We start from the raw sequence: 13129 nt of genomic DNA, 5'->3' as shown, positions 1-13129 counted from the left end.
ATTACTAATATAAAAGTCGCTAACTAGACTTAGTCTAGTAGGAGCATGTTATAGGCTAAGCGCTTTACTATAAAAATATATAAAAGTAGTAGGAGCTGCTTAAGTTTCTTTTATTAAAGCTGTAGAAGCAGCTTCTTAAGCTTCCTATATTATTAAGTAGGAGTGTTAAAAATAGGGGCATTAATATAGCAAGTACTAGTATATAAAGCAGCAGGGGTTAACTAGCTATAGAATATAAGTAAGAGCTATACTCCCTACCCAGATATAGGGATAATAAATAAGCAAGAGACATATATTTTAATAATAATAGTATAGCCTTCCTTATAGCTATATTATTTTTCAAAAGTTAAAAGCTAGTAAGGCCTTTAATAAAAAAATATTTATTTATAATACTAGGGGGGTCTTAAAAACGACCACAGTCCCTGTAATAGCTCTACTATCACAGGGGGGTTATTAATTTGCAAAAGGGTTATTAATTTGCAAAAAAAAAGATATATAGATCTTGGTAAGCTAACCATACAGATTAAGGTACTAAAAAAACTAAGAACTACAGTCCTAATAATATAATAATGCAAATATACTCTTTAGTAATTATACAATTATAATTAAAGCTATATTAGCTTATTAGAATAAAAAAAATAAAGCAATTAAAAAAAGGTACTTCTATTTATATAGGATGCGTATAGTAGATAAAGTATTTTGCAAATTAATAACCCTTTTGCAAATTAATAACCCCCCTGTGATAGTAGAGCTATTATAGGGATTATAGTTGTTTTTAAGACCCCCCTAGTAGTAGTTAAAGCAGCCTTTAATATATTCCTTAACTAAATATTATAAAAAGTTTATTAATCTTATTTTTTAAATTTATATAGAGCCTTTTCTTTATATATAAGATTTTAATATTATTTAAGACCTTTATAGCTAACTTAAACTTTTAAATAATAGCAGGTTACTTATATTAATAAGCCTTAAAGCTAATAATAAGGAAAAAAAGAGAGGAGTGCTAACCTTATTATAAGCGCTAACCTTATTATAAGTATTATAAACTAGGCCTAGGGCATTTTAGCAGCAGCTATATTAAAAAGCTTTAGCGCAAAGGCTTAACCTTTTAGTATAGTAAGTTTTATTATAATATAAAGTAAAGGGCAGTAGCCTTACTTTTATTATTAGTATTATTATTATCTTATAGCTATAGCTATAGCTATAGTAGCAGTTTAAGGACCTCTTTCTAGTTATTTATAAGTTTTAGATTATAGCTACTGCTTTAAATAATAGTAATAATAGTAATAATAGTAATACTATTAAAAAGGTTATTATTATCTTAGCCACTTAGCTAGCAGTAGTGCAGGATAATCTTAATAAACTAGCCTAACTGTATTTTATATATATTAAATAAGAAAATAAAGAAAATACTATTTTTAAATAAATTAGCCTACTTTAATTTTATAGCTTTAACCCTTATGCCTTTCTCTTAGTAATATCTTCTTAATAGTAATAACTACTAGTATACTATACTATATTTTAATATATAAGTATAAATTAAGCTATTTAAGGGGTCTGCCTAGTTAATAGTATAAGCTATATTTATTTAAATAATGATTTTTATTTATTTAAATAGGAGGACTTTTTAATTAATATATAGTAGTAAATAAACTTTATATTTATAAAGGTTAGTATTACTTTATAGTATAAGAATACTAAAGACTACTTTATTTTTAAAGTAATTCTATTTAAACTATAGCATATGCCTATTTAAACTATAGTGGTTTATATAACAGCTAGAGAGACACCCCTAAGTAATAAGGTTTATGCCTATATAGTAAAATACAGTATAGTATACTAGCAGTTATTACTATTAAGGAGATATCCCTGCTGCTATTACCTTTACTACTACCTCTGCTACTACCTCTGCTACTACCTCTACTACTACCTCTGCTACTACCTCTACTGCTACCTCTGCTGCTATTGCCTCTGCTGCTGCCTCTGCTAGTGCTGCTAGTGCTAGTGCTAGTGCTGCTAGTGCTAATGCTGCTGCTGCTGCAGTTATCGCTTTAGCCCTAAGGTAATAATAGTTATAATAATAAAGGTAAAGGGTCTATATATTAAAAATTATAATACTATTATTTATAGCATTATTATATAGGCTATAGGATATACTAGCAGCTTATACTATAAGTAGGTGTATAGCTTTAGGACTAGTAGTATAAGTATAATAATTTTAATATAAGCATAAACTACTATAGTTTAAATAGGAATATACTATAGTTTAAATAAGATTACTTTATTTTTATAATTTTTATTTATTTAGCTAGGAGTTAACTATTTTGCTATATTTAGGCTATTCTTAATTTTATTTGCCTTATTTACCTCCTTATTTTTTTTAAACCTCTTAGGCTTCTTAGCTACCTTATATAAATTAAAAAGGTAGTTAAGAAAGTAGTAAAATAAATTAATATAGCTTTAAACTAGTAATTAAATTAAGTCCTCCTATTTACACTATAATAGATTTCTATTTAAACTATAGTAGTCTATACCACTAGCTATACTAACCCCCTAGGTAGAATATCCTACACCTAAGCACTAGAATATAGTGTTATACACTAGAAGTTAATACTATCTAAGAGTTATTATAAGGTAGAGGTTATACAGGATTAACACTAGAGTATCTGCTAGTGCTGCCTCTGCTGCTGCCTCTGCTGCTACTACAGCCGCCTCCTTAGTCCTAGGATAATAATACGTGCTGCCGTTAATCTTGTGCTGTAATTAAGTGGCTGGCTATAAGTCGGCTGTAAGGTCGGCTCTGAGGTCGGCTGCGATTATTAAAGAAACTGAAGACATGACCTTATGTGGTGTTATTATGTAAAGACAACAAGCCTGCCATTAGCTCACACTATAAGCCAGTATACAGTAATAGACTTAACAGTGTATGCGCAGGAATTTTACCTTATGCATAGACTACTATAGTTTAAATAAAGATATGCTACAGTTTAAATAGAAGGACTTATTAAATTATTTAAGGATAGTAATTTTATTTATTTTAATTAATAATCTTAATCTTTAAGAACTATTTAGCATCTCCCCTTTTATATAACTTATACTTAGCCTTAATTTAGCGCTTAATTTTAAAGAAATAAGCTTTATCTTTTTTATAATAAGCAGTAAGGATATTATTTATATAAAATTCTATAAATACCTTTCTGTCTAATATATAAAAAAGGCATAGCTTTTTAAGGCATACTTCTATCCTTAGATTTATTAAAGTTAAAAAGAACTTATTAAACTATAGCTTTAGTAAATCCTTAAGATTATATAAAGCTTTCTTAAGCTTTAGATAGGTATTAGCTTTATAAAATCCCTTTAGCATTTATATTATAATAAGGAGGCTATCTTTATTTTAAAATATGTTAATAAGTGCATTTTTAATATTATATTATTTAATCTTAAGCTTAAATCTTTTAGCTATAGTAATTAGCATATAAAATAAATATATTATAAGTATAGCAGTATATATACTCTTAATTATAAATTAGTTTTATAAATCCTCCTTTACTATAAGTCTTGCCTTATAGTAGTTAAGATAGCTATCTTAATTAAACTTATAAGTAAACACTTATTTTATTAGTAATAGTATTATCTTTACTTTATTAATTAAAATCTCTTTTTATATTCCCTTAAATTATAGCGCTTAAATCTTACCTCTTATAGCTTCCTTAAACTTCTCCTTTAATAAATGCTTTTATATCTCTTTTTAGCTATTTAATAGCTTAGCTAGGTTATTAAAGTAAATACATAGCCTGCTTAATGCTGCTCTTATTTTATAAGCGCTCTTTTACTTAACTGCTTTATTAAGCGTTATAAAAACAGTTTTAGTAATCTTTATATTTATACTAGACAGGCTAATTTTATTAGGCTATATTCTATCTAATAGTAATTTAAAGAAGCCTATAATAATAGTATAGATCTTATCCCTAACTTTATTATATTTAGTCCTTCTCTTTTTATTAAGGGAATAGTTATTAACTGCTTTTAAAGGTTATTTTTTATAAAGCTATATACTTTTATATAGTAAAGTAAGGGGTTAGACTTTTTCTTAAAGTAGAACTTTATCTTTACTATTATTAATACTACTTTTTATTATTATAAATCCCTTTATAAATTTAGCAGCTTCTTTAGCTTTTTTTAAAGCTTATAATTACTACTAGATCTGCTTATTTTTATTAAATTCTAGTATTTAAGGTTCTTTAGCTATAACTCTTTTAAGGGGCTAACTTCTTATTAGCATTTATAATTAATCCTCTGCTTAGCTACTTATATCTTATATGCTAGCTAAGCACTTAAAAGCATACTCTTACTTTAGCACTAGGGCATAATCTAGCTCTCTTTTTAAGGTGTTATAAGGCGTATTTAGCTTTATAAGCGTAGGGGCTTTTTTATTTATAGTAGCAGGTTCTTTTATTATAATTTAAGGGATTTCTTATACTTCCTTCTTTACCCCTTAGCTTATATATACTACAGGCTGCTTAGTAAGTTCCTTTAAGTTATAAAAATAAAGGCTTAATAGCAGTATTAAGATATTAATATCTTCCTCTTTTAGAATATTATTAAATAGCTTATTTAGCTACTTATTAAAAAGCTTAAAAGCTAGCAGCTCCTGCAGTTTAAAAAATATAGTCTTATTAAATATAATATTCCTAGTCTTTAAGACTCTGCTAAGTTAAGGAATTTAAATATAATATATATTAAAAGTAAAATAGTTAATAAGATATTTAATTAAACCTTTAAGGCTTATTTTAAATAATTTCCTATTTTTATTTACCTTATATTCTTTATTTAAAGTATAAGTATAGCAGCTATATATATAAATCCTGCTTTAATCTAGCCTTAAGTCTGCTTTATAATAATAAATTTTTAAAAAAGTAAAATCCTTAAACTAATATTTAAGGCAATTTATTAAACTAAGCATCTTATTAGCTTAAGATAGGCTTATATTATATAAATATATAGCTGCTGCTATACTTTTAAACTAAAGGTTTATTAATAAATTAGCTATAAAGATTATCTTAATAGATTTAACTATTATCTTTTTATTAGCATGCTCTTTACCCCTATTTAGCTTATAAGTATAAGGAGGTACTAATTTAAAAATAGAGTATTGCTATCCGGGCACTAATGGATTGCTATTCGGGCACTGGTAGAGGTACCTAAAGAATTTCCTTTAAACTACTCTGTTTTAAAAGTTATTTTTCTAGCTAGAAAAAAATACATAAAGCATATAAAAAATAATATTAGTTATAAAAGTGGCTAAATAATAAGGGAATATTTTTTATATATTTTAAATATTTTTATTTAAGCTAGTTATATAAAAAAGAAATCTATAGTATTTTAAACTAGCTATTTATATATAAAAGCTTAATAAAATTAGGTAACTTTTTATATAGCTATATAGCTTATTTTAAGGGCTTTATTATTATGCTAAATGCATGCTTATATAAGCACTACTTAGGCTTAAAATAATCTTTAAATATAATATAGGTTTTTTAGACTATAAATCTAGCTTAAAAAGCTTTCTTAATATATAATATTGAAATTTACTATATAAATAAGCTAAAATTTAAATCTGCTTTTAATAATTATTTTCCTAGAATTTTTTATAGATTTTTAAAGTTAAAGGAAATTTCTATGGGTCTGTGGGCATGGACCTCCACTATGCCTATTTAGGTTAGTCAGTGCCTGAATAGCAATCCATTAGTGCCCAGATAGCAATACTCTAAAAATAAGGCTATAATACTCTACTTCCTTTTAAAATAAAGACTTGCCTTAAATTATAATTATAGCTTTTTTATTATCTTACTATAAGATAATAATATTAAGTTTATATTATCTCTTTATATAGCTAATAAAGTTAAAAAAAGCATAAAAAATTATAAGTTACTTCTTATTAAGCAGCAGCTATATATATATTTATTTACTATATTTATCTTTAATTAAAAAGAGCTAATTACTTTTATTAAAACCTAGATTATAATCTTAAAGATTTAAATAAAGTTACTAAAAGGGTCTTAGTAAGTGTCTTTTTAACAGTCTTCTTAAAATTACTTACTTAGCTTTAGCTAAAATATAAAATTTATAATCTTACTGCTTAATTCTATTAATTTATATATTCTTTATATAATATACTATTACCTTAAAGGCAGCTAGTCTTAAATATCCTAATTACAGATACTATAAATATTTAAAGTTAAATTTTAAAAGAGGAGGATCTCTTAATAGTCTTCTTCTTTTTATTATATTATAAATACCTTAATTTAGCGCTTAGTTATATATAGCTTTAGTAAGCTATATGCTTATATAAAAAGGGAAAATAGGGTTATATTAAAGGAATAGTAAATTATACTTATATATAAGCTTAGCTAATATTATTTAGTTAGCAGGCTTTTTAAAGCGCAGTAAGTAATTATAACTTAAGTACTAAGCTCTTAATTAATATAAATAAGCTTTTAAGACTATATTAATATAAAAGCCTTTAATAATAATAATATTTTAAGTATAAGATTTATTTTTAGATTTCTATCCTCTCCTTTTAGTACTCCCTTAATAACCCTTATGCCTTTGCTAAATATAAGGAATTATATAATACCTGCTTTTATAAAGTCTCTGCTTATATTAAGAATAAATATTCCCTTTTTAAGTAAGTTAATATTATTAATTAAGAGTATTGCTGGGGGGGCTGTATAAAATTGCTAGGGGGGCTGTAACTAGCCTAAATAGGCTTAGTAGGGGTCTATGCATAGGGACCCACAGAAACCTCTTCTAAGTACAAAAATATATAATTAATTCTAGAAAAATGCTATAAAGAAAAAAAGGGTATTATTAAAAAGCTTATTAAATAAACTAATATATTTTAATTAAAAGATTTTATTTATACCTAATAAAGGCCTAAAGAAACTAAATTTAAGTTAAAAGCTAATTTTTAGCTAAATAAATACTTCTATAAGCATGCATTTAGTACTTACTATTAGTTTATAAAACGCTTTTTAATAAAATATAAAAAGTTACCTAATTTTTTATAAAATATATAGAAAAAATTAAGCATAAACTTAGTCTAGGTTTTTACTGCTATTATATAGCTTATAAAAATTAATAAAAATATTTTAAAAAATTATATAGTATTTTTAGCTAATAAATTACTTATATATATTTTTATTATATTTTTTTAAATTTTATTTTATATAGAAAATGTCTTATAGAAACATAGTGTATAAGAGAAAAAAGTAAGGTACTTAAACTACAGCCCCCTTAGCAATTTTATACAGCCCCTGCAGCAATACTCTTAATTAAATAGAGAGTATTATAGGAATTTAGCAGGGTGCTTTATAAAAGCAGATAAATGCTATTTTTAAATATAGTATATATTTCTAGTCTGCTTTTTAAATTAAGAAAGCTAATAGGGTTAATAAGTATTATAATTAGTTTATTAAGTATAAACTTAGTTAGCTTAAGGCTATTACTACTATAATCTTATGCTTAAAAAAGATTCTTTAAGTATAGCTCCTTCTAGGTATTTAATTAGTAGTAATTATAAATAATCTTAATATAAGCCTTAAAAGGTATGCTATATATTTTAAGATTCTTCTTTCTAGTTAGGGTATATTTTAGTTTTTAGTATTACTTAAGTAGCTATATATAACCCTCCTCTCTCTTATCCTTATAAGGATATTTCTTAAAAAATAAACCTTGCCTTTTACTGCTTAGTCTGCCTTTAACTATGCTTTTAAAAGTATTTAATCTTTTAGCTAATATAAGATATATTTTATTTCTTTTTTTTACTAGTTAATATTTTATAATTATATAAAATATAGCTTTATATTAATATAAGAAAAAGATAGGGGATATTCTAGTTATTTTTAAGATTATAAGCTTATTTAAGGCTTATATTACCTAGGTTAATATAAACTTAATTAATACTACGCTTAGGAAATTAATAATAGCTATATTACCTTAAATCTTTAGAATCTGTAGTTAAAATGCCCTTGCTGCTGCCTTAAACTAGCAGTTAAATTAAGCTTAAAAGTCTATTCTTAAGGCATAGGCCTTATTTAGCACTACTTAGTAGCTTTTCTATATAGCCTTAAAGATACTTAAATTACTAAGAGTGATTATTTTTTTAAGACCTTTTAAAAGCTTGCAGGTTATAATAACTTTATATTTATTAATCTCTCCCTTATTATTCTTCTTAAAAGTATTTTTAAGGGCTTAATAAATTCCTTTACTAATAGTCTTAATAATTTAAAAGCATATAGTATTATTCTTCTTTTTTAAATTAAAAGCATTTAATTATTTAAATTAGAATTTAAAAAGCTAGGTATAATGCATAGCTATTATCTCTTAAAGCTTTAAAGGCGGATTATCTTTACTTAAGGCAGCTGCTAGCTTTTACTTTATATCTTCTTATAAAAGAACTTTATTAATTATAAAGTTATTACTAGCAGCTAATAGGAGCTTAGGATTAATCTTCTCTTAAATCCTATATACTTAAGTAAAAGACTTAAGTGTTTTAATTTAATCTAATTAATTTAGTTATGCTATAAGCTTAATTAATACTAGCAGCATAGCTAAGAAATCTTTAGTTAATTTTATTATAAGATTTAAGGAAAATAAGTATATAAGAATAATAAAACAGTATAAATAGTATATAAGAAGTTACTAATAAGATACTTTTACACTACCTAGGCTTATAATTATAATAATTTAAGGCTAAAAATAGAATTATTTAAATAGCCTTATATTAAGAAGAGGAAGAAAAAAGAAAAATACTATAGTAGCTAGCTAAATACATTTACCTATATTCTAGGGCTTTATATTTATATTCCTAAGCATTTAATCTAAAGGCACTAGTTGCCTTTAAGCGCTTCTGAATGTTACACTTAGCAAGTTGCATTTTTGCCTTAACCTGCTAAAATAACTATAATACTAAGCGCCTTAACTCTATAATAGTAATATATAGCCTAATAATACTATAACTTTATTATGCTATAGCATATTTAAAATTGCCTAAATCTTTATTAAACTTTTATAATATTATCTCCTAAGCCCTAGCTACTACTAGGGGGGTCTTAAAAACAACTGCATTTCCTATCTTAGCTTTACTAAGACAGGGGGCATATTAATTAGTAAAAGGTCTGTTAATTTATAAAAAAAAGATATATAGGTTAGAGTGTTATATACTATATAATAAAAGGTACTATAAAGACCCCTAAATCTGTAATTAAGATTATAAAAATACTATTAAGCTGCTCCTTAAGTTAAGGCGATTTTAAATTTATGTAAATTGGCTTTTTTAGGTGTAAGAGTAATAAGTTATTAAATTAGTACCTTAAGTTATATAGCATGCGCATTTAAATTAAAGTATTTTATAAATTAATAACCCTTTTGCTAATTAATATGCCCCTTATCCTAGTAGAGCTAGGATAGGAAATGCAGTTATTTTTAAGACCCCCCTAGTAGTAATATAAAAATAGATTAATTTAAAGATAAATTTACTGCTTTTTTAATACTTTAACGCTAAGAACCTTAAAAAATAAACTGTTACTATAGCTAAGCTATTTTAAAATAAATACTATATAAATATAACTAAAGCTTTTAATAAGCTGCAAGTCTTATATAAAAGGCTGTAAAGTAAGGTTTATAAAGCTTATTTACAGTTACTTAATAAAAGTAATTATATACTATTTTTATTAAAAAAAGAATATAAAATCCTTTACTAATTATTTTATAAAATTATATAGGGGTATTATATTTATCTTTATTATTTTTAATACTATACCTTTGCTTTTTTATATATTAAGGGTAAGGTAAAATAGGTATTTAGGAAATAGGCAAGCTGCTTTATATAGCAGTATAAAAAAAATTTCTATAAATATAAGTCTATATTAAGAGATATTAAAAAAAAGGCAGTTAAAAATTAAGGTAATATAAAGGCATTTTACTTAGCGCTATATTATCTATTTTTATAATAAAAGGTTAAAAAACAGTATATATAAAACTTTAATAAGTCTGGCTTTATAATAAGATATTTTTTAAAAGGTATAAACTTATAAACTTCCCTTTTTATTAAAAAGCCAGTCTTAACTAATGCTTATAATAAGTTATCTCTTACTATTATAAAAGTAGACTTTACTACTAGTGCTTAAATCCTTTTATTTCTAATCCTTTTAAGTATTAATATTTTAGCCTACTAGATTTTTAATGCCTTAAATAGTAATATTATTATTATTTTAAGTAAAAAGGGATATATAATTAATATCCTTACTTTAAAGTAGCTTTATTACTTTAAGATATATATAAGACTATTAAACCTTAAAGATATTTATATTCTTTTAATAAATAGCTATAAGAATTATTAAATAATTAAATTTATATTTTTTATAGCTAAATATAATATGAGTATTGCTGGGGGGGCTGTATAAAATTGCTAGGGGGGCTGTAACTAGCCTAAATAGGCTTAGTAGGGGTCTATGCATAGGGACCCACAGAAACCTCTTCTAAGTACAAAAATATATAATTAATTCTAGAAAAATGCTATAAAGAAAAAAAGGGTATTATTAAAAAGCTTATTAAATAAACTAATATATTTTAATTAAAAGATTTTATTTATACCTAATAAAGGCCTAAAGAAACTAAATTTAAGTTAAAAGCTAATTTCTAGCTAAATAAATACTTCTATAAGCATGCATTTAGTACTTACTATTAGTTTATAAAACGCTTTTTAATAAAATATAAAAAGTTACCTAATTTTTTATAAAATATATAGAAAAAATTAAGCATAAACTTAGTCTAGGTTTTTACTGCTATTATATAGCTTATAAAAATTAATAAAAATATTTTAAAAAATTATATAGTATTTTTAGCTAATAAATTACTTATATATATTTTTATTATATTTTTTTAAATTTTATTTTATATAGAAAATGTCTTATAGAAACATAGTGTATAAGAGAAAAAAGTAAGGTACTTAAACTACAGCCCCCTTAGCAATTTTATACAGCCCCTGCAGCAATACTCTATAATATTATACTTTTTCCCTTATTATTATATTTTATATATTATCTCTAGCTGCTTAATATTAGCGTTTTTTATTCTTATAAGACTTAGTATTAAAAGATTTTATATAAAGAGATTACTAATAGTATTATAGACTTTAAGAAGTCTAACTTTTTTTATTACTTTTAGAAAATATATAACTGCACTTTTAAAAAGCATATAATTAAGTTAGCTTAAAAGAAATATAGTTATTTTCCTTTTAAGCTAGTAATAGTCTTAAACTAGCTTTAAGATATATTATTATTATTAATATATAAAGTTAGTAAATATCTCCTTCCTAGCTTTATTAATAATAATAAAGAGACTTTAGCAAGCTTTAAAGCAGTAGGCTTAGGTAATAATAATAATAATAATAGTAATAAGCTTACTATAGTAAAAGCTACTTCTGCTATTATCTTAATACTAAAAAATGCAACTAGATTTAACTAGAATATAGTTATAATACTAAAGCTGTATATTTAAAAAGTTTAGTAATTTTATTACTATATTTAATACTATATTAAGATCTTTATTATTCTTAGTATACTGCTTACACCCTTTATTTTTTATATATTTAAGAAAGTTAGGAAGATAATATATACCCTTACCCTTAATAGCATTACAGTAATAAATAAGATAAGGCATTTAAAAGAGAAGAACTTAAAGAGGCAGAGCTATTAAAGTTAGATATTAATTATAAGGCAATATAGCTTATTAACTATTTATAATATAAGGCTTAGGCTTATTAAAGATAACTATAATTAATAAGTAAAATAAGCAGCTAAAGAAAAAAGGGTTAGGAAGAAGGAAGCTTATAATAAAATACCTTATTTATTATAATAGCTGCAGAGTATATAATTTATAATTAAGAAAAGTATAAGGCTATTTTAAGTTAAGGATATATTTAGAAAATAAAAGCTGCTAAAGGATTAGTATTATACTTCCTAGCTAAAGTTTAACTACTGCCAGCTTTTTAATTTAATTAAATAGCTATATAGTATTTATTTTCTTTATTATAAGCTTTTTTTATTAAGGTGCTTTTTTAAGTACTACCTTATTATATAGCTATAGGACTATAATTATAAGATTATTAAAAAAGTAATATAATTTATAATTAATAATGCATTTTAATAAGTATATAATTATTAGGAATATTCCTTTAAGGCTAATAAAGTAGAAATAGTAGCTAAAGATAATTATAGCATGCTAAAGGATAAATTTAGCATTAAATTTAAAGAAGATAAAGAGGTATATAATAAAAAAGATAGACTAGATATAGGCTATAATAGTGTTAATAAGCTTGTATAATAATAGCTTTATTTACTTAATAAATAGCAGGGTAGTATATAAAATTTTTAAATTTATAATCTTAATAAAGTGACATATAGGCCTATATAAATTTATATATAAATAAATATATCTTATTTTTTCTAAATTAATATTCTATTTCCTAATTAACAGGCCCCCTATAGTAAGCTATACTAATACAGAAAGTAGTTAACTTCTAGACCCCCCTAGTATAGTAAATAATAATAGCATTTAGCAACTTATTAAATATTAACAGTTTTATTATTTATTCCCCTTAAAAATTATCTTATAATTCTATAAAGAGCTTTTAAAGCTAAATAGCTTCCTTTATAGCATTAGTCTAGGCTATATATTTAGCTTTATAGCTTAATAAGGCAGTTATTACCTGCCTCTTTAATAACTAGCTAATCTTACTGCTGCTAATATTAAAAATATATCTAGAAGTTAATCTGTAAGTATTTAGGTTACTAGCCTAGTTAAAGTTAGTGTACTTATAAAGTAGTTATAAGTTACTTTAAAACACTAGGTATAAGTCCTTTATTTTTTATATATACTGTAAGATGCATTTAATAGCTTATTTATATATATTATTAAGGTTACTAAAGTATCTGCTAATTACTAATACTATATAAGTAAGGCCTAGCTATATTCTTAATATAAAATATATTAATAATCTAACTATTAACTAGTACTCCTTTCTTTCTTTTAATTAACTTAAGTACTTATTTTTAGCCTTTTATAA

The 13129-nt window shown here is 23.8% G+C and overlaps 2 protein-coding genes across 2 annotated transcripts; both read left to right on the top strand.

Moving 5' to 3' along the window:
* Positions 1-569: 569 nt before the first annotated feature.
* On the top strand, positions 570-2265 carry TRIREDRAFT_112675 (uncharacterized protein; the record flags this gene model as incomplete). The annotated part of the gene is made up of 10 exons (XM_006969947.1): positions 570-587; positions 676-685; positions 1092-1116; positions 1276-1283; positions 1450-1474; positions 1643-1644; positions 1764-1796; positions 1864-2062; positions 2164-2175; positions 2253-2265. The coding sequence occupies 10 exons, from the start codon at positions 570-572 to the stop codon at positions 2263-2265; spliced, it is 345 nt and encodes a 114-aa protein (XP_006970009.1).
* A 3428-nt stretch (positions 2266-5693) lies between these two features.
* TRIREDRAFT_112674 (uncharacterized protein) lies at positions 5694-6814 on the top strand (the record flags this gene model as incomplete). Its single annotated transcript, XM_006969946.1, has 7 exons — positions 5694-5718; positions 6019-6062; positions 6317-6331; positions 6366-6383; positions 6425-6446; positions 6652-6688; positions 6769-6814. 7 exons carry the CDS (start codon positions 5694-5696, stop codon positions 6812-6814), a joined length of 207 nt encoding a protein of 68 aa, XP_006970008.1.
* Positions 6815-13129: the final 6315 nt, after the last annotated feature.

The sequence above is a fragment of the Trichoderma reesei genome (genome assembly GCF_000167675.1).
Source record: "Trichoderma reesei QM6a unplaced genomic scaffold TRIREscaffold_55, whole genome shotgun sequence".
Taxonomy (NCBI): Eukaryota; Fungi; Ascomycota; class Sordariomycetes; order Hypocreales; family Hypocreaceae; genus Trichoderma; species Trichoderma reesei.
The sequence above is the reverse complement of the archived record's forward strand: the minus strand, read 5'-3'. Positions and strand labels throughout refer to the sequence as shown.